Source organism: Palaemon carinicauda, chromosome 7 (assembly GCF_036898095.1).
Source record: "Palaemon carinicauda isolate YSFRI2023 chromosome 7, ASM3689809v2, whole genome shotgun sequence".
In the NCBI taxonomy this organism is placed as follows: Eukaryota; Metazoa; Arthropoda; class Malacostraca; order Decapoda; family Palaemonidae; genus Palaemon; species Palaemon carinicauda.
The window spans coordinates 161,474,274-161,497,298 of NC_090731.1; the positions used below are offsets into that span (position 1 = coordinate 161,474,274).

At 37.1% G+C, this 23,025-nt stretch overlaps 1 protein-coding gene across 7 annotated transcripts in view; it reads left to right on the plus strand.

Annotated features, from left to right (window-relative positions):
- The first annotated feature begins 2,404 nt into the window (after positions 1-2,404).
- LOC137644115 (aspartyl/asparaginyl beta-hydroxylase-like) overlaps positions 2,405-23,025 on the plus strand; it is a 104,808-nt gene continuing 84,187 nt past the window's right edge. For 6 of the 7 annotated variants that reach the window (XM_068377078.1, XM_068377079.1, XM_068377080.1 and 3 more), the window contains exon 1: positions 2,405-2,562. In XM_068377078.1, the coding sequence (XP_068233179.1) occupies positions 2,511-2,562 (52 nt within the window). In that variant the 5' untranslated portion in view covers positions 2,405-2,510. Of the gene's footprint in view, positions 2,563-5,850; positions 5,898-23,025 lie in introns of those variants that run through there. The other variant, XM_068377082.1, reaches the window with a different exon arrangement.

Consider the following 23,025-nt stretch of genomic DNA (forward strand, 5'->3'; position numbering starts at 1 on the left):
GTCGGTCATTGCTGAAGTTAGAGAAGCATTTGGGGAGGAAATCAGAGCAATCTACATTGTGCCATCGCTGGCAGCAGCATGCACTATCAAAAGCAGTATCCACACTGATAACAACAATACAGTAATTTATCAGTTGGAAATAAAAGGGATGACATAAAAGCTGCATTTATACTGCTGAATAGTACACAAATACTGTAATATATGTATTAATCATAGCTACAGAGTAGAGTGTTATTGATATCTGGAAATTTAACTATAGATTGATACACAAATCAATAACAAATGATATGTGAAGTATACAATTACTAGAACCTTGCAGTATTTTATTCACTTTTTTTTTTTTGTGAAGAACCCGTAAAAGCTGCTTAAAGGAAATTCACTTGATACAGGTGATGTATGTGAAAGTTCTATAACACAAATACAATATCATAATCATTTTATAACACCAGGAAAGAAGTAAAAAATTTAATTACAAATCAGAATATTGTATGTAGGCATTGAAAGGTGGAGTCACAACTTGTAAGTCCACATGCAATGATAAACTTTTCAACTGAAAAGTATAAAAAAAAAAACCTTTCACATCACCAAAACTGCAAAACAAAAGTTACTCAAGTGGCAAACAGTGGTATGACTAGATTGATTATAAGCATAGTCTTGAACTTTGAAAATTAGAAAATAGAAATACCAACTGATAATAAAGACAGAATTGTTATCTAAGAGAACAAATTCAATTAGAATAGCATGCAAGGTCTTGAAAAATGAAGCCAAAAGTTTATATTATTCTGAGTTCTTCATAGCTACCAACAAACACTTGGTTATATGAAATAGCAATATATATTGTAATACAATACAACAATACTGTGAAATACTTCAATTTATCGTCAAATATATCACATGAACCATTTATTTTTCCAGCTAGCTATCTTGCTTGTGGGCACATGTTCTATCTTATTTCTCGTCCTCTTGTTTACTTTTAAGTTTTTATAGTTTATATATGAAACATCTATTTTGATGTTGCTGTTCTTCAAGCATTTTACTTTGGTTCATTACCTTTCTTTTAGTTTGTTTCCTTTCCTCACTGGACTATTTTCTATCTTAGAGCCTCTGGGCTTATGCCATCCTGCTTTTCCAACTAAGGTTGTAGCTTAGCAAATAATAATAATAATAATAATAATAGGCCTACCATTGGCATTGCTGTTGATGATGTCTCAATTACACTCAACCTAAAAGAAGATATGCAGCTCGTTTTATTTCTCCCATTTGGTCTTGTAATCTGGTAAGTTCAGATAAAAAATGGGACTGGTCAGTACTTGGTTAGGTGACCAATAGGAAATGCCAACGAGCAGTCAGTGAGGCTGACAACCTCATCCTAAAAATATACATTAACCATTGGCTTTACATGAGTTTGGCAGATTAAAAATTCAGATCACATTCCAGAAAGAGAAGGTCCAGGGAAGTGAGTGATCGAGTAAATTAAATTAGTACCAATGAGCTTGAATGTTTGCACTATTTGAACGTATTATTTTACTTGAATAAACGTATATGGTAATCTGATCGAAACTTGTATTATATTATGTCCGTTTTGTCAGATTTAGAATTACAGTAGGCCTAGTCGAGAAATGATTTTGTTGGAAGAAATTGCGCAAACTTAAAATACTAATATCAAATTCTGTTGCGTAAATGTATAAAAAGATGTTAACATCTTTGTTATGGGGGAATTCACCAATATTAGTAGATAATTTTTAGAAGTAGGCCTACACTGCATCTTGCTGTTCACGGTAGGCCTACTGACAAACTTTAAGTGCAATTAAAGTTACAATAACTCATTAAAGGATTTTCCTTGAAACCGTTATTATTGTCAATCCAATGCTAACTAATAGGTAAACATTACACATTTATGTACTGTGCAACGCGCTATTATAACATATTTCTTTCTTTCAACTTTGCAAAGCCCAAATTCAAAGTTTCACGCCTTGCGCATTCTTGTGAATGATTCTGACTGGCAAAATCAAAATAGCATTTTACGGGAAATAAGGCCTCATACAGCATAACATGATCAGATAATGCACTTGAGTTTTATTATCATAGAGATATTTTATTTTACCATTAAATGTCATTGAACACTCGATATTTCCAAGGTCAGATGGCATAAAGGGCCCAAATTCCAAGTTTGACACGTTGCGCAATCTTGTGAATGATTCTGTAGACTGTCTGGTAAGATCAAAATGGAATTAAACGGGAAAAAGCCAAAACAAACATGATTAGAAAATCTTATTAAGTTTGATGATAAGCAAGCTATTTTTATTTTAGCATTTTATGTCATTAAACACTCAATATTTCCAAGGTCAGATGGCATAAAGGGCTTTCTAGGGGGGAGGAGTTGTGGCTTGTAGAGGAGGCGAAGCAGACAAGCTAAGCATTTTGTTTTGATCAGTGTGTAGTTGTCTGTCCGTGGGAGAGGTCGCGAGTCTAAAGTGTTAGTTGCCCCCACTGGATTAGTTCTTTTAACAATGTCAGGCGATCTGCAAACCAGAAAACGGAGGGGAAAGGCGAAAAAGAAGGGTACGTAGATGGTTCATTCATTTCTCTTAATTTCTTAGCTAGATTTTTGCAATATTTTTTTTTCTATTCCTCGACGAAAGTGACACTCGAATCTGCCCCCCTCCCCCTGATTTGTTGCTTGGGGCCTTTCAAGTGGCTCTATTAGTTGACGCTTCGACACAGTAGCCTGATTTTACTATTCCACATCATTTTGCTATCCAATGAATCTCAATATATCTTCCGGTGTTTGGGCGTGCATCATGAATAGCAGGAAATAGCGTTGCAGCCCAATTGGGCAGCGAAACTCCGTAGGCTAAAGCCAAGCCGGTAAAGTCATTTAGGCCGGGTGGCACTAAGGTTAAGCATTCCAACCGCCTCCTGGCGTGTCATGGTATTTATTTGATGTAGCCTAACAGGACATGGTAATTTAGTCCCAATTCCGTATGTCAGATCAGTTTTGGGCTGTAAGATGACACAAGGCATTAGGCTATGTCAGCTGCTGGCTGGTAGGCTACAGTAGGCCTAATGGGCCTAGGCTAACTGGTGGTGCATATGTTAGGGAAACTAATGAAAACTCAATATCATGAGTTCATATATACATATATATGTTATACACTGCTATATGTATATTTGTCCATGTGCACTGTTCGCAGATGTTACTATTTTCGGGGTATATGTATGATAGCAGCCACCTGTATGTATGATTACACCTGACTAAGAATACGGCAGTGTAAGTAGATAAGAACTCAGCTTCTAGGTTAGGTTAGGGAATGGAAGTTTAGTTTTGTTGGTGTCCATTTTTAATGCATGCGGGAGGATCTGGCCGCTAATATACAAAGGCTCCCTATGTTCAATATGTAACAGCTCAGGTTCCCAGGTTAGTTTAATTGAGTCGCAGGGTCAAACCCTCTCTAATAGGAAGGGAACGGGAGGTTTCTATGACTATGGTCCTCTCCACTTGGCTTTGTAATTTAGCCACTCCTAGTGCACGTTAGCTTCCCCACTTTGAAATTTGCGATAGGTCAACCCTCTAAAGGTGAATAATGTCACACTTCCACTCGTCAAATGATTACCAGTATGGAATTGATTCATTTAGAAAATGTTCATTTTGCTCTTGATGATAACAGTTTTTATCCTGGAATTGGGATAAGTCCAATCATATCCAATTTATATACAGTATTTTGAAGTATGCCCGCATCATAGACCTACACCAAATTATAATACTTTGAAGGAATGACAACATTGTAGGCTTATTTAATACAGTAATCTTTAAATTCAGGAAACAGTTTCCTTAGATCTGTTTTGAATGTTATAGGAAATGCAGTGAAAAAAAATTGAGCGTAATACATTTTTCATGTAAGCATAGACCTAGGCCTACTTCCCACTGTGTTTTGGGATAATGAGTTATATGCTGACCTAACTCAGCATCTGGTCAGTCCTCTGAATGCGTGATTTAATGTATTTCCTTTTATGAATGTATAAAATTGTGGTTTATATTACCTGAAATTAGCTGGACATAAAAGTCTACATGACTGAGCTACTGTACTTTGTCAAATGCTGCGTTTTAAGCCTTAGCTTATGGTATTTCACTACAGTATTGTAAATGCTCTATTAGCCATTCTTTTTCAATGAGTGTATGAATGTGTATCCTACCACAAATGAAAAAGATAACAAGAAAAATTACTGTACAAAACCATTTACAGGGTTCTCAGTAAAATCTCATTGGTTTTTATATTTTCCTTCCTTTTTTGTTTGTATTGACTAAAATAGAATGGGGTTTATACATTTCCTTATTACAACATTGTACAGTGAGATCAGTGGTACTCTATGGACATGAGTCATGGTATGACAATGAAACAATCTCTAATAGATTTAGTACATATAAGAAAAAGCCCTTCAGAGGGATACTGGGAATTGAAAGGTTGGACAGGATTAGAAATGAAACTGAGAGATTACTCAAGTGCCATATGTGGATGAGATCATGATTACGTAGTGATAGATGGAGATGGTTTGGGCAGGCTCTTTGCACTTCCCAAGAGAGATTAGTTCACCAAATGTACAGCTGGGCTCCACAAGGCACTAGAAGAGTTGGAAGACCCAGACCTACTTGGCTGGGGAGTATGAAGTGTGAAGTAGGAAATGATAAATGGAGAAGTATTGAATTAAAAGCTCAAGGTAGAGACGACTGGTGAAATTTAACCGAGGCCCCTTGCGTCAATAGGCGTAGGAGGAGATGATGATGATGACAGTGAGTCATATGAAAATTTAAGAAATTTATTATTCCACTTGCCAACAAGGACTTTAGTGGTTGTGTATAAAAATGCATAACCATGCATACTGCAGATGTTTTGAGGCAAATTTTGAGCATATCATAGACAAATGCCAAGTTCATAGTTAGAGTTTGTTAAAAAGATTACATTTCAAATGAGAAATTTACTGGGAGATATTTAAAGGCTGCTTATGAATGGTAGAGACGAGGACAATACCCTAGGGACTGACCTTATATACTTATGATCAGTGCCCAAGCTAGGACAAGGGAGGGCCAGGCATTGGCTGCTGATGTCAGCAGGTAGACCTATAGCCTCCTCCAAATCCCCATCCTTACCTCGCTAGGATGATAAAGTTGCAGACACTGCAAGAAACTATTGAGTTAGAGCATGACTCAAACTCCAGTCTGGCAAATCGTCAGGCAGGGATGTTTCCAATAGGCAGTTAAGTAAACAGATCTCAAAAGATTGGTGTAATTTGAACTTGTGATGCAGTTAATCAGAAAATATTAGACAAGAAGGAAGGTAAAAAAGTTATAAAAGCCTGTACAGTACTATTATATATATGATGATTGTGGTTATATGAGAATTCAGGGAAAAGGTAATTGATTAGAGGGAATAAATTCCTGTACCATTTAACCCCATATAAGGAAAGTTGGATATAGAAAATTTATTACAATGAAGATATGGGCTGTTGATAATTCTAATGAATACTGAAATATTTCATGATGGCTTTACTAGTACAGTGTAATGAATTTGTTTAGATTTTGAGGAGGCTCAGTTCATTTGTTCAGAGGATGTACAATATTTTCGTGTAGTGTAAAATGTCTTCTTATTGTAGCTTCTGTAACTAGTAACAATAACTGCAATTCTAAATTTAACCATTTTTTTTTTATGTGGGTTACTCTATACAAAATCTAGTTAAGTAGGTCAGTCTTGCTGTACCTTTAATAATGTACTATTATACATTATAGTACTGTATATAATCAGTTTTTAACTCTATATTGATCATTTGCCAAACAGCTCATCTGGAGGCACTACAGCGGGAGGAGTATGAACAGGAACGTCAGGTTCTCAATACCATGTCCTGTAAGCATTCCATCTGCAGGTAGATGCACGGAATGTATTCCCTGTTCCCAAAAGTGTGTTTTTAATTTGATATAGTTTTCCCTTACACTTCAGACAGTTTTTTTCAGATTGGCCTTAGTGTACTACCCTGATGGTTGTCAGTAACTGTATCATGTCTCTTGTCTAACATTTGTTTAAAGATACTGTTGTAAAATATACCTCTGTGTTAATCCATATGTGTTCAAATCCTTGTTTGATTTTGATTTATTGCGACACAAGTACAAACCCTCGTCCTTTGCATAGGAATAGATATCAGCGAAGCTGGAGTACTCGGCAGTTAAACTTTTATAACAAGGTGTAAACAGGTGGCCAGTAGTTACCGACTGAGAGCGGGGAAGCCCCACCTTCCTGCTTGTTCAATGAGCACCCACTCTGATTTCAGCCGTCAGTAAGAACAGGCATTCTTCCACTGGCTCGAGTGTCTTGGTTACTTAATGACTTTTTCTTTCCAGCATATTTATTATTGTTTGCTGCCGTGGGGATGTCTACGCTTAAGCAAAACTTGCTTTTAAAAGTTTCTTTAACTCTTAGACACTAATTCCCGGTGATGATGTTGTGCTCTGGGTTTGGAAGGGGAATAAACTCCAGCATCATGTAACATGCCCTTAAGAAGACGATATCAGGAGGAAAAAGCTCTCCTTCCTGAATGGAGGACGTATCTTTTGGTGTGCTGTGTGCAGTCGCAAGCAATATGTCTCTGAGCATGCGATGCTTGGACTCTAAATCATCATTTACTGATGAACGCGATGCTTCGCGTGCGCAACTTTTTCTGACTAGATTGGAAACCATACTCACCAAACCTTGTCTGTGGTCAGCACACTCCTGTTATGTGCACACAACCTTAACGATCATGTGGCGTGCTTAACAAGTGATGGAACCTCACGTGATCCCAGGGATTCATGCGCACCTTCCTTAGTGTGGTCTCACTACCATTGGAAGAGACAAGATTAGTGTTGCAACAGGAGCTGCCAGTATTCAAAAAGTGCGAGTAGATTAACTCGTCTGTCTCCTCTAGACAATTCCTCTTCTCCTGAGGCTGTGGTGATAGCTCGCGTAGAACAAGCCAAGCAAGTTGCTCCCCCCCCCCATACACCTCGCTGGTGCGCTCAGCCTTTTAAGGGTTCGGTACGGGTGTGGTACTGCGATCGCCTCAAGACCAAGCGCCTCACCTCTTCGAGTGTCCATAAGGAAATATAATTTCAAACCCTCTTTGAGAAGAGACATTACACCTGTGAGAGCTAGAGCATGCAATCTCCATCCCGCACTCCTAATTATGACCTGTAAGTGTATCCAGTAGACCTTCCTGACTACCCGAGATGTGGCTGTCAGCGCCCAGTAAGGAACATTTTCAATCTCCCTGGGAACAGAACAGATTCCGTTTAGATCCCGAGTTCCCTGACGCCTCAGAGGGTAGCAGGTTTTCATCTAACCTCCTTTCTGTGGGCTCTCTTCTCAAAGAAAGTAAGGATCTAAGGTCAGTTTCAAAGAACAAATCTTTTCATAGACCAGAATGGATTCTCATGCTTCCCTGGTAGTCATGACTTTGATCCAGACCTGATTCTAGAAAGGGTATTGAGAACAGCCCCTCTCGTTCTCAATCTTTTGCAAGGGGAGAGGAGCGTGAGATATATTTGTCTACTTTGCTGTACACTGGCTGAGTTGCTCTCCCTGAGATATCTTTACCTCCTGTACGTGTGTGCGAGATTACATCTGCGCATTTGATTAACGCAAATTAGTTATGATATCTGGCGTGCTCATTTGAAGTTGCCTTCCCAGACTGACAGGGGGAGAGCTGATGAAGAAGTATGCCAGGGTACAATTTCACAGCATTTAACCTATATTTAACACTTTTGGAACAAAGGAAAACTTCTACACAAACGTCTCTGTATCTTAAATTCCCTTGGTCTCAGACATATAGTCAGTCAGCTGACTTTGTATACTCTGCTGGTCAGAAGAGAATTGGGCTGCTGCCCTTCCTTCTCCTCTATTGGACGATTAGTCCTGGAAGACCGATCGATAGGAGTTTCATATGAATCACTCCTACCGTTTCTCTCCCCATGGAAGAGGCAGTGATGGGCAATACTTCATCTAGGATGAAGAAAGAGATAGCAAGATTTCACGCTACTGTACTTTATCCTTAGCTGTTCGTGATCGTAATCATGTTTTGGAACAATATATTGCAAGGAGGTGATGGCTCCCCATGCTTCATTAGTGGACTCTTTCTTTTAGAGATGTCTGGAGGCCGGTCATAGACCTTTCTGCCTTTTCAAGCCTTAGGATGGAAATTTGAGACACATTTGACTTCATGATGACGATTGACTTGAGGTTGCATACTTCCAGATCCCAATCAAGCCTGCCTCCAGGAAGTACCTTTGTTTGTCATAGCAAGCAGAGTGAATCAATTCAAATTTCTTTGCTTTGTTCTCTCAACAGCCCCACTAGTTTTCAGCAGTTTTTACTCTAGTGTCAACATGGGTACACACCAACAGTGCTAGTCTTCTATGTTACATGGATGATTTGTTGATCTTGGCAGACTCGGAGGACGTCCTTCTTCACCGAGACATGTTTCTCTTGTTTTGTCACAATCTGGGGTCATGGTGAACCAAAAGAGGTTGCTTCTAGTGCCCAAACAAAGATTGATTTACCCAGCTATGAACATTGATACCATTATAGTCTTCCCATCTCGGGACAGACTGGTACACTTCTTAGAGACAGCTCTCCCTTTCATTCAACAGCCCAATCTGCCAGCAGAACCTTGGCAGAAGTTGTTGGATCATCTGGCCTTTCTGTAACGTTTCGTTCTGAACAGTCGTCTTTACCTGCAGTCTCGTTAATGGGAACTGAAGAGACACTGGTTGTAAGATAGACACCCTCTTCTATCATTAGATCTGGAATGGTCATTGGTTGAAACGAACCTTTTAAGGGGCTCACTCCATCTGTTGTATCCACCAGAACTTCAGTTGTTTATGGATGCGGCAAAAGAAGGATGGGAGCTGACCACATACAAAAGCTAGCATGAGACATTAGACTGACCAGGAACGTCAATGCCATATGAGTGTTTTGGAGCTTCGAGCAATGCCTCATGCTCCAGCACTTGCCCTCATTTGACCGGACACTCGGTACTGTTGAACGAGAATACCACCATAGTGACATGGTGCAGTATACAATATACTGGTTCTCTGCACTTTTGAAGGCTAGCTGTAGAAATTCTCTAGTGGGCAAAGCTCAACACGATCTTTCTAACGACCTGCTTTATTCAGAGCAAGAACATCATTGTGATGGATGTGTTGGAGCCTCGAGCAGCTCTCTTCACACTCAAACATTTTTTCCCTCTTTTGACCAGGTACTCTGTGTCGTCAATGAGCAACATCACTCCTGTAGTAACATATAAACAAATAAGGTGATACTGGTTCGCTGCAGTTTTGCCAGCTAGCAATAGAAGAAATTCATGGGCAGTGGGCAGTGCTTAACTTCTCTGTGACAGCCCACATTATTTCAGCCAAGAACATTGTACTGGACAAGCTAGGGAGGGAGACATAGATTGCTAGGTCAGAATGGTCCTTGCATCCTCAGATAATGAACATGATCCGGAATTTTTGGGATTTCCCGACAGTCGACCTGTTAGCAACATCTCTAAATCGGAAGCTTCTGATAAACTGCTTACCGGTGGTAGACCCGGAATCAGTGTTTGAGGAATTCTTCTAATACCCTTGGAACAGCCTCGACGTTTATGCTGTTCCACAGTGCTGCCTGATAAGTATTGTCTTGAACTGAGCCCGGTCCACTCCCAATCTCAATATGACTAGTAGGCCCGAAATGGCACAAAGTAGAATGGTACTCGGACCTTCTGCTTAGGTACTCGGAGAGAATTGCCTTCCCTCCTCGACCTGTTGTGCCAACCATATGATCAAATACTCCACATCTTGATGGAATTTTTACGGCTTCATGCGTAGAAGTTATCCTGTATCTCCTCTCAGAGATAGGCTTTTCGCATGAAGATGCATGAGAGATGTTTGGGTACCACTGGAAATCATTCACTTCTGTGTACCATGCCAAGTTGGCCGTCTTATGTGGTTAGTGTTGTGGGAGGGCCGATTTTCCTCTCGGAACCTCAGTATCAGAGGTGAAAAGCTATTGCTCAGCCTTGAGATAGGTCTTTAGGCTGAAAGGAGTTGATATTTCTTCTTCAGCGGAACTCACTATGCTCATACAGAGTTTTAAGCAGTCCTATCCTACAATCAGGGGGAGACTGCCACCCTGAGACATTACTAAGGTCTTGCAGTCCCTTGAGAATTGTTCAAATTTTCCTCAGACAGAACCTTCCCCCCCTAAATGGGTTTCATGTTCGCCTCAACCTCCTCTGAATGGGATAGCAAGCTTCATGGTCTTTCCTTTAGCGTCACCGTCACTTATACCAAATGCTGGAGACAGGTCTCGTTCTCATTCGTCCCTGGGTTTTGTTGTCAATCCAGAATCCTTCAGTTCTCAATTCCAGTTTTTCTTGATTTCTGGTAGTGATCCTAAGAGCAGTAACCAACAATCCTGATAGGCTACTTTTGTGTCCTGTAAGGGTGCTGAGGTGCTCCCTTAAACATACGCAAACAACTCGACCTCACCTGCAGCACCTCTTAGCATAGAGAGAGTTAAGAAGGTGACTAAAAATACTATCTCTTTCTTGAGTTGAGTTATTGACCATACCTGTTCCCCACCCTCACCTTCTGCTCTAGGTAAAGCTCATGATGTCAGAGGAGTCTACACAACCCTGGCATTCCTTAAGAATCTGTGGCGCAGTCATATGGAAATGACAGACTCCGTTTACCGGCCATTACCTGTGAAATCAACCCACAGGTCCCTAGACGCCTTTTGCTAGGACCTGTAGTGGCTCCAAGCTCCTCTCACAGGACCATTAGCATTAGATTAAGGATGGAGGTTCCGTGTTAGACGGGGATGAAAAGGGAGATTTACTGGCCCTCTCCTTTTCATCTTTCCTTTCTTGGGGCACAGCATTGGAAACCCTATCAGCTGGAATTGTTTCGCCTGCAAGTTATCCCCTTTTAGCCTGTATTTTATTACAGTATATAAAATAGAAGTGTCATTCCCCACACTCCGTACGAGGGAGAGCGTGACTAAGAAGGTGATGCTGCTAAGTTCCCTTCATCATTAGCATTCTACTCGAAGTTAGAGAAGGAGACACGTATCCAGATGTTTTACTGTTCTGTGTGTAAGCAGGCAAACCCATTGACATATATACAGTATGTCTTATTGTTACTACACAGAGAGATTTTCTGTTCCACGTCCTTTGTTGAATGGGCCGTGGTCTCCCTGGTATTGCTAAACCACCGGTGCACAAGATGCAAAGAACCTTAACTCTGCACCACATCCAAGGATACAAGTTTTTGGTAGCCCGGGATAAGTATCCAACTGGCATAGAGACTTCCTCCCACCTAAAGATGAGTCACTTTCCTGCTATCACCTACCCCTTACAAAGTCCCAGCCTTGGAGTGAGTGCGTTTCCTCGCTCCTGGAACTATTGGCCACCTGTTTACACCTCATTAAAAGTTCAACTGCCGAGTGTTCCAGCTTTCCTGATATCTATTCCTATGTAAATGACTCAGGTTTGTATAGTGAGGAAAAATACAAGTGACCTCCAAATTTGTTATTTTTATTTGTTTTAAGATGTAAAATTCCACAAAGGATAAGGTGTTGGAAGCTATCTATCATTTTATTCTCTTCTTTTGAATCTTAACTGTCTGTTTATACTTACACCACTGCATTGTCATTTAATGTAACACAGCTAGTCATTGTGTTCTGGTTTACTTGACTTAACATTATCATAATTTTTTTTAATACTGTTGATGAGAAAATGCACAATAATAGGTTTAGAGTGCATTACTCCCTGGGTGCTTTCACTTCAACAACCACTACTCAAAACTACGGGGGTAGTAGTAGTTTGGTTGATTTTTTTTCTGTGAAGAAATAGCATGCCAATCAAAACCCTTGGTAGTTGTTAGATATACAAAAATATCATTGATGTTGATACTCATCTTTTTATTTCCTATTATAAGAATAAGTTACTGTACATTTCCTTCATTTTCATTATCATGTTGTGCTTCATTCTCATTATAACATGACAGGGACTAAGAGGCCATTGGCTGAATGATTTTGGAAATACTATGTTTTGCTTAATTAATTTAGATCTGTCAACAGATTGACTTGAGCTTTTCTTGTAGAATATTAATGAAATCATTAGATACAAGTAAGTTTTCAAACTCCATTGGATCATTAAGTACTTCAACATAAAAATATTAAAATGACAAAAAGCACTAATTACAGTACATTTTTTATACAGTTACTACCAAATGTGAAGTTTACTAAAAATTGTATCACACCCAGTTATATTATTTTTATCTGATTAGTCTGATTTTATCAGGGAAAAGGCTAATGATTTATTTGAATACCATAAGCAAGATTATCTTCTTTTTCTGTACAGACATTTGATCTTGGTTGATAAGTTGAATTCTTTCCCTCATGGAACTTTCGGTAGCGAGTCTTAACCGGCAATGATGCACTTTGTTAGAATCTCTGATCAGGCTATGGGCAACAGATGAGCGCATTCCTAAGAATCGAAGTTACCTCTTTTTTTGCTAAGCAGCACATTAGGTATTGAACCAAGTTTTTAGCTGACCATTACCGTTAGAGATAGAGAGTGAAGAAAAACTCATGTTAGTGACCTTGTGTATCATAAAAGAAACTGAGCCCTTGAGGAGGTAATCCTCTTCATATGGGGATGAAATTATTGAAAAGATTTTAGAGAGATTTTCTCTCTTTGTATTTGTGATTTCTATGTTAGTGGCTTATGCAACTTTGGTGAATTCCTTCATGATATGTCCTGCTATTTGAAGCATGTGTTATAGCAATGCATGCTATTTCATTAGAGTACACACTAAGTCTCTGCCCATAATGTTCCCACAGCTTTCACAAGCCAGATCCCTTGTAGCTAGGGCTTCACACGGTTACTCACCTTCAGTGAGGTCTGCTTAATCACATGCTCCCAGTATAGGTCAGTGTGTCTGCTCTTTACTTGATCGTTCCACTAAGGAACATTCTTTAGCAAGTACTCCTCATAGTCAAACATCACTCGATAGGATTAGGAAAGCCAGGGACCCAACCCCTTCTGACTGGATGTTAAGGAAGTACCATGCTCAGTTCCAGGCTAATATAACCCTGATTTATAAAGCCAATCCAGCCATCGGTGGGATAACAAGACCTAAAAAGAGGTAATGTTTTCAAGACTCCGTAGATATGATTTAAAGATACTGTAAGCCAATGTGTGTCCATTGGTTTAGTGCACATCCTGTTTAGTAAGTCCGAGGATCACTCCTGACCATCTGCCATCCTACAGTAAATGGGTACCCGTGCCTGTTGGGGTCAAGAAAAAGTATGTAATTTTGGCCACCTCATTATTATTATCATTCCCTAAGATTAGCTGTCAAAATTGAGGGGATGAGACTGAAATTAAAGTAAAAAGATAACTGGGATGGAGAGCTTTCAGTTAACAAAATGACATTATGAGATGTAAAATGCCACTTTCTCTAAAAAGAAAAGTATTCAGTCTGATGATCCTACCAATATTAACTTAGGCATCAGAAATTTGGAGCCTTACTAAAGCCTTAGAACATAAGCTAGTTACAACTCTGAGAGCTATGAAGTGAATAATGATAGTATTAATACTAAAAGACAGAAAAAGAGGAACATGGAGACAAGAGCAAACTAAAGTAGAGGATATTCTAACAAGTAAGAAAAAGAAATGGACGTGGGCAGGACATATAGTGACAATGATAGATGATATATGGATAAAAAGAATAACAGAATGGGTCCCTAGAGATGATTATTATTACAGTACTAGCTAAGCTTCAGTCTAGTTGGGAAAGCAGGATGCTATAAGCCCAGGGGCTCCAACAGTGAAAAAATTGCACAGTGAAGAAAGGAAATAGATAAACTATACGAGAAGTAATGAATAATTAGAATAAAATCTTTTTAGAACAGTAACAACATTAAAACAGATCTTTCACATATAAACTTTCTAAAGAGACCTGTGTCAGCCTGTTCAACATAATAACATTTACTGCAAGTTTGAATGTTCAAGTTTCACCGATTCAACTACCCAATTAGGGAGATCAATTCCCAACTTTATCACAGCTGGAATAAAGCTTCCAGAATACTGTATAGTATTGAGCCTCATGATGGAGGCCAGACTAATAGAATTAGCTGCATACCTAGTATAACGAACAGAATGGTATTGTCCGAGATCTGAATGTAAAGGATGATCAGAAAAATCTTATGGAACATTCATGACGAACTAATTGAACTCCGGTGTCAGAGATTAATATCAAGATCAGGGATAAGAAATTTAATAGATTGCAAACGAAACAGGGGAAGGAAGAGAAGATGATCGATCGACGAGCTTTATGAGCACATCTTGCCATGGAAAGATGTAGAAGGACATGTCTGAGGCTTTTGTCTTGCAGGGGACTATCAATGGCTACTGATGCTGGCCTTTTTGGCTCCCTCCCTCGACTTTTTACCGAAACTTAAGATTTAATCTCTGAACCTGTAGATTACAAAACATGCCAAAAGTGTTTACTGGTTTCTAGTGGATAAATAGAAATGGCAAAGGTTATCGGTTACTTTTATCTTTGGTCAGTTTCATTTGAATTGAGCAGATAGTGTTCCTTAGTATGAAGCCATGCTCTTGGAAACAGATAATCTGGGTTTTATGTCTCCTCTCTGCATAGCTCTCATAATATATAGCTAATGTCCTGAATTTATGTATAGTTTGCGGGAGGCTGGAACTAGCTTTTGTTGATACCATTTCTTTCATTAGTCAAGCATATGGCATTTTTATAGATCTTCCTCTTTAGAAGGAGCCCTGTGTATCCATGTTGAATCGTAGATAAATTAGTTGCAGTGGTAATACGGTATGATTTATGTAATGTTTTGAATTTATTAACACATGAAATACGATGTCAGTATACCCAACATTACCCTGCAACCGGTAACTCCGATTTACTATGAGATGGTATACCGTTTACTTCCTCCTAATGGCAAGCTTCAAAACACTTGTGCGTTTCAGGAGTCAGGACTGGCCTCGCTCGGGGCAGTCAGTGAGGAGAGCGGCATTCCGTCTACTCCCAGACACAAGTTGTTGAGGAAGGCAACCCCCCATATTTTCCTAGCTCATCCCCACCCCCTCCGTAGGTCCTGAGTGAGGGAAGTTACTGTGCCCGTATGAACCGCTTGTGGGAGGGGTGCAGAAGGTCTTCTGTTACGTAATTGGGGTTGGGGAGGGGGGGGGGGTGACTTTCAACCATAGTAACAGCGCTTCGCGTTACCGAGGTCGCGGGAGGGTTGCTACATCGCTTTATAAATTTGTTATTTCACGGTTTTTATCTGTTGAATTTGGCTTGACTTTTCTTTGCAGTTTGTAACTTTGGACAAAAACGTTTTATTAATTACCAAAAAAAATCAACTTTCGGTTGTTTATTCAAATAACAGTAAGATGGCAATAACAAGAATGTGTTGAGTCGGTGCATTTTTTAGTTGCGTATCATTGAAGATTTTTGTTTTCGGTCTTACCTGCCGGTCTCTCGTGATAAGTAGTACTCCTGATTAATGAAATTATCTCATTGTATCTCGTATCTTCAACCTTGAGAGAGAGAGAGAGAGAGAGAGAGAGAGAGAGAGAGAGAGAGAGATTTACCTTTTCTCTGAAGAATAGGAATGCTAGTAATTTTTTCTCTTGTATTGGTAAGGACAACTGGCTATGGTGACGGGTCTTATGTAAAATCTCCCATGATCCTGTATTCTTGTAGGTAGGACAGAGTTCTACCTCTTCGGCAACACGCACAGGCTCCTTCCATTTAAGCGTCCTTTTCAATGTTTCAGGAACTTGGCTGAAGTGAGATTGATTCAGTGGTTGGCGTGCTGGGATCCGCCAGAAGGATCTCTCTCTCTCTCTCTCTCTCTCTCTCTCTCTCTCTCTCTCTCTCTCTCTCTCTCTCTCTCTCTCCTAGTGAGGCTTCTATGAAAATCGGGATATATGTATTAATTCAATTAGACTTCAATCGGGTTTATTCAGATGCTTAGATTATGAAATTACGGTCAACACCTGTGCCCATTTTTTTCTTCAATTCACATAATTTCAGCTTCTTTTAGCATTAGCTTCACTTTTCTAATCATTTGCATTGCCATTAGATTTTCTCAATTTTCTTATGACTTAGAGCGCATTCCTTATAATTTTTATCTTTTATTATTATTGTTGTTATTCACATGCTTACAGTATAAGGCCATGAGCCAGAGAAGTTATTGTCAATAATGTAAAAAGAGGAAAGAAGAAAAGTAAGGTTTATAGTTAAGTTGAAATCTGGCTTGCATGCTCATTATGTAAGTAAATAAAACATGTAATACTACACGGTATCATCAAAAGAATTTTCCTATTTTTATTAAAAAAGATAATCTGATAACATTCAATACATAAAGATTTTCACTTATGAATAATATAATTATATAATTCGTGTTAATTTGGAATTATGTTTTGTATATAATTTAGTTTCTACATAAGTTGAAGAGCAGGATGTCTAGACTATGGTATAACCCCCAAGGTTATATTTTTTATATGCTACTTATCCTGTCCATAGTAACAACACATCGTCTTTCCGTGTTCTATAGTAGCCCTTCTAAACACGGCCTATTTTCATCATATATATGATGAAAATAGTCCGTGTTATATATATATATATATATATATAAAATATATAATTATATATATAAATAAATTAATATATATATATATATATATATGTATATATATATAGATAAAATATATAGATTTCTATATAAATAAATTAATATATATATATATATATATATATGTATATATATATTATATATATAGATAAAATATATAGATTTATATATAAATAAATTTATATATATATATATATATATATATCACTTCAATTTTTTCCTAGCCGGTGTCAACGGAAGCACGTAGGCCCTTTTGTTAAACACAGGCACGTGTATGAATATCTCATCTCATATGTATACACTTCTGGTGTCTCACCCTTGCATTACGAAATTAAATGGCTTCGACCTTGCACGCCCCTCGGGGATACTGGTATCCTGATAGCTACCTGTTTCTTTTTTGTGTCTTGTCAAGGCCTATTGAAACCGCAGTGGGTTTTTCTTTCACCCTTCATTGGGTCTCTCTCTCTCTCTCTCTCTCTCTCTCTCTCTCTCTCTCTCTCTCTCTCTCTCTCTCTCTCTCATTATCATATGTAAACAATTCAAATATGTAAAGTATAATAAATATTATTATCAATCTGAAATTTCTCTCTCTCTCTCTCTCTCTCTCTCTCTCTCTCTCTCTATTATCATATGTAAACAATTCAAATATTATCACGTAAAGTATAATAAATATTAACAATCTTTGAAATCCTCTCTCTCTCTCTCTCTCTCTCTCTCTCTCTCTCTCTCATTATCATATGTAAACAATTCAAATATGTAAAGTATAATAAATATTATTAACAATCTTTGAAATTCTCTCTCTCTCTCTCTCTCTCTCTCTCTCTCTCTCTCTCTCTCTCTCTCTCTCTCTCTCTGAAATACATGAGCCGATCGGCGGCGCCTTAAATCCGGTCCTTTTTGGAAAAGTCACGCCGTTGTAAGTATTACATGGCGATGAATCCGGTTCATAATGAATGTTGTTCGATCTAGATTAGCCCCGGTAGTTCTATGGTGACATTTGCCGAAATCGATACTCCGTTGGGCCAGTTGAGCTATTCGTTACGTAACGAGATGGCTCCATAGGAATTTTTATGTGTAACGGGGGCTTTGCCACTGGTTAATTATAACTCAACGTTCTCTTAGAGTTGTTCTTTAGGGACTTTTTAACCTGGAAGAATTCAAGCTGTCCTTTCTGAATTTTTAACCTGGAACAATTTTTGTTGTTCTTTGCGGATTTTTTTTTTAACCTGGAATAATTCGAGTTGTTCTTTACGGACATTTTTTTTTATTAACCAGGAATAATTCGAGTTGTTCTTTGCGGATTTTTATTTTAACCTGGAATAATTCTATTTGTTCTTTACGGATTTTTTAACCTGGAATAATTTGAGTTGTTCTTTACGGATTTTATAACCTGGAATAATTCGAGTTGTTCTTTGCGGATTTTTATTTTAACCTGGAATAATTCTATTTGTTCTTTACGGATTTTTTAACCTGGAATAATTTGAGTTGTTCTTTACGGATTTTATAACCTGGAATAATTCGAGTTGTTCTTTCCGGATATTTTTAACCTGAAATAATTCGAGTTGTTCTTTACGGACTTTTTTTTTAACCTGGAATAATTCGAGTTGTTCTTTACGGATTTTTATTTTAACCTGGAATAATTCTATTTGTTCTTTACGGATTTTTTAACCTGGAATAATTTGAGTTGTTCTTTACGGATTTTATAACCTGGAATAATTCGAGTTGTTCTTTCCGGATATTTTTAACCTGAAATAATTCGAGTTGTTCTTTACAGACTTTTTTTTAACCTGGAATAATTCGAGTTGTTCTTTACGGATTTTTTTTAACCTGGAATAATACGAGGTGTTCTTTACGTTTTTTTTTTTTTACCTGGAATAATTCGTGCTGTTCTTTACGGTTTTTTTCAACATGGAATAATTCGGGTTGTTCTTTACGGATTTTTATTTTAACCTGGAATAATTCTATTTGTTCTTTACGGATCTTTTAACCTGGAATAATTCGAGTTGTTCTTTACAGATTTTATAACCTGGAATAATTTGAGTTGTTCTTTCCGGATATTTTTAACCTGGAATAATTCGAGTTGTTCTTTACGGGATTTTTTTTTCTAACCTGGAATAATTCGAGTTGTTCTTTACGGATTTTTTTTTTACCCTGGAATAATTCGAGTTGTTCTTTACGATTTTTTTTACTTGGATTAACTCGAACTGTTCTTTACAGTTTTTTTTTTTAACCTGGAATAATTCGAGTTGTTCTTTGCCGATTTTTTAACTTTGAACAATTCGAGTTGTTGTTTACGGATTTTTGTAACCTGGAATAATTCGAGTTGTTCTTTACGTTTTTTTACCTGGAATAGTTCGTGCTGTTCTTTACGGTTATTTTTTTAACCTGGAATAATTCGAGTTGTTCTTTACGTTTTTTTTTCTTTTTTTTTTTTTTTTGCCTGGAATAATTTGTGCTGTTCTTTACGGTTTTTTTACTTGCAATAATTCGAGCTGCTCTTTATGGTTCTTTTAACCTGTAATAATTCGATCAATGCGGGTGGTGACACTTCATTGAAAATATGAATATAGCATGACGTGAAAAGTAACTATTTTAGGGGTAAATATATAAATTTTGCTTCCTTTGGTTTTTATAAAGCAAAACTCGCTGAATTTATTGCATTTTGATTTTTGACACTAATATTCACGTCACTCAATGCCACTTCCGTGTTTGAGAGTTTTCGTTCACATCTTTGTATTTTCAACTTTCAAGTTAACATTAATTTTTCAAGTGCTACAGGCAAACATTTAATGCAGGGCTCTTACATAAAAAAATATGCATCGAACCATTTTATATATATTAAATACTATATAAAACTACGTTGTATAACCGACTTGTCATTATAACAACGCTTATATACATCCATTCAATTACTTTCTTTGAACATGTTCCTAAAATCATACCTCGTATGTACAACAGCCATACTTTAGTCACATTTCTTGATGACTGTCAGAATAGGAATCTTCTTTTATATACATAAATTATTTTTTGACCTAAACCAAGGCTGATGCGTTGAGTGACTTTTTTTCAGTTTATTTAACTGCATATGGTCATATTTTTTGTAAGCGGAAGGCGCATGAACTAATAAAAAGAATAATGGTATATCTTGAATTTTCATCAGAATTTGAAATATTTTCAAGATTTCTCTTTTATAAAAAACTGTTTATGTTGCTATGTACTTTCATTCATCGATTTCTTGCAACGACAATGTTCAGTTTTTTTTTTTTTTTATCTACGGTCCTTCACTTAGATATCAGTTTTGTAATAGCGTAGCCAAGAAACTTCCACTAGAGGTTAGAATTGTCTTATCTTCATATGCTTGCAGATGGTACTGAAATGTGAACTAGATAATCATCTAATTGATAAGGGTCGGGTGGCAGGGAGTCATGGTTTTAATTTGATTTTCATTTCAATCACAATAGAAAGAGTAATGGAAAGACTATAACATATAGAAGTTAAATGGGTTATGTAAGAGTATGCCTAGGCTACGGAGAGCATATATATATATATATATATATATATATATATATATATATATATATATTATATATATATATGAAGTATTGAAAAAACATTATGATCTATTTATCGCTGAAAACTAGGGATTTTGATAGTTATTAATATTGCGGAAGGAATAGATTAAGTTATGCTGTTCAAGTACTTTTCTAGTGTTATGTTCATCGAGATAACTTGGTACAAAGATTTAGTTGGTTTCAAAGACGGCAATAATCTTAAGCATAATAAAATTTAAAAACTGTCAAATAGCAAGTTCAAAGATAATAATCTAAATATATTTTTTATGAGTAATTCGTCGATTTTATACATTTCTGGACTGCTGTTGATATATTTAGAATAATTTTATTTGCAATGCATGACTTACAATAGCCTATATAACCTTTAAATCTCCCGCCAATTAATCCTATGATTAGTTGATTACTTCCATTTACGTTTAGAAATATACTACTTTCTGTGTCCATATTTCTTATATTGCAGTGATTGTAAGGTATCACAAACAAATCCATTCTTTTTGTTTAGGTGGTATCTTATCTGAATAATCTTTGATTCATTGTTCTTGAGTACAACATTTATATTCAAAGGTTTGAGTAATTTTTGAATGCACATGATTGGGTGTAGAAGTATAAGGAGAATGTCGTGGATATTAGAATTACTTTTAGAGTCATTCACACTTTTACATATAACGTATGTTTTATATATATATATATATATATATATATATATATATATATATATATATATATATATATTTCTCCCCTATATGATAAAGATCAATACACAAATACACATACATACAGTATATACATACATACATGTTTGTATTAGGCATGTCTTATGGAAATGAGCGGGGCTGCAACACACACGAGTGCCGACTATACTGCATGCATTTTCCTCCAGGAAGAATCATATGGCGACAGTTAAGAGGAACTTTTCTGTACAAAAGCTCAATTCATGGTACATCTTTTTAGTGGATTTATATCGTTTGAAATCCATTATCCATCAATCACAGTTGGAAATCAAACGCAAAAATGAAATTTATCTTATGGTGATATTTCGCTATGGGTTATATAAACACCTTTATGTATTTCCTACTAAACAAGAGTCCTCAAATATGTAGGATTGGGTACGTGTACCTTGTTTCATGACCTGTTATGATACCATGAGCTTGCTTCTGGCGCCAGGTGCCAGAGAGAAAGAGAGCGAGAGAGAAAATGCCAAATACACTGTGGTAGGCTCGATCGTTGAATGCCAAGTGGAGCAAGAGATATTTACCCCTGCATCTCCGTGCCAGAATGGGCTCTCTCTCTCTCTCTCTCTCTCTCTCTCTCTCTCTCTCTCTCTCTCTCTCTCTCTCTCTCTCTCTCTCTCTCTCTCTCTCTCTCTCTCTCTCTCTCTCTCTCTCTCTCTGTTTTGCAACCGGAAGTTTATTTTTGTCATTATAATCATGGTAATTATTATAAATATTATTAGTGCTGATTATGAAAATTGGGATCGAGTGTAGGCTCCCCTCTGTCTGTTAGCCAGGCAACTAGCGAGGCTTTGTCATAGAGTGAATAAATTTACTGCATTTTTGTCTGCTTGTTTCTTTGTTCTGTCTGTAAGGTTTGGCAAGCGTCGTCGATGTAGGCAAGGATTCGAATACAGTGAATTGCAAGTCTCCATGCTTTGAATATTTTCTTTTTTTAGTATGGCACCTCGAGTTATTTAAGAGTAGAACTAATTTGTTTCGTTTAGAATGCTATTTTCTAGACTTCACGCAGAACGAGAGATATAAGGCATTGACTTATCTAGTTATTTTTGATAGAATAGAACACTTTTGTCAAGTGCCAAATGTATGAATAGTTTTTTTTTCCCAATGAACTAAGTCTTTTTTTAGTTTATATATGAAAGATCTGTTTTAATGTTGTTACTGTTCTTTAGATATTTTATTTTGATTGTTGAATACTTCTCAAATAATTTATTTCCATATTTCCTTTCCTCCTTGGAGTATTTTTCCCCGTTGGAGCCCTTGTGCTTATAGCATCCTACTTTTCCAACTAGGGTTATAGCTTAGATAATACTGATAATGAAAAAATAATAATAGTAATGATAATAGGTGAATAAAAACAAGTGTATTTCAATAGATTTAGTCGTTTTGTCGATGGCATCGTTATATATGCATTATAAAAAAGATTAGTAGTGGATAGAATTTGACATTAAGAAAAAGTGCTGAAACATTCATCCATGGTCATGTTGAACTTTGGAAATACATGCGAGGTTTTCCTTTGCGATCGGTCCTGTGAAGGTTATATTCTCAATAGGCAACATGCTAGTGTTTTTCAAAAGATCCTATTTTAAATAAAGACGAAGTTTTTCCTGATTATGTTCCTATATTTTGACAATGTTTACGATTGTGTTAATTGGGTGTTTTCTTATGGTTTCCGGTGAACAATTATATAGGTTTACTTCAGTCGTAGTCTGGGATATCCACAAATTTTTTATTTTCTCATTAGTATATTTTTTATACCAATTATAAGAAATAACGAGGCCAATACTAAATGTTTGTCTGTAACGAACAGATTTTGTGCAATTGCACTGTGAATATTCTAAAGACTGTTAACAATCCCACCTTGAATAATGATTGTATTGTTAACTGGTTTTTCATTTCAAGTTTGTTGATGATATTTTAATTTTATATTAATAATACAGCGTTGAATCAGGATAGCGAGAGAACAGGTGTTGTAGACGT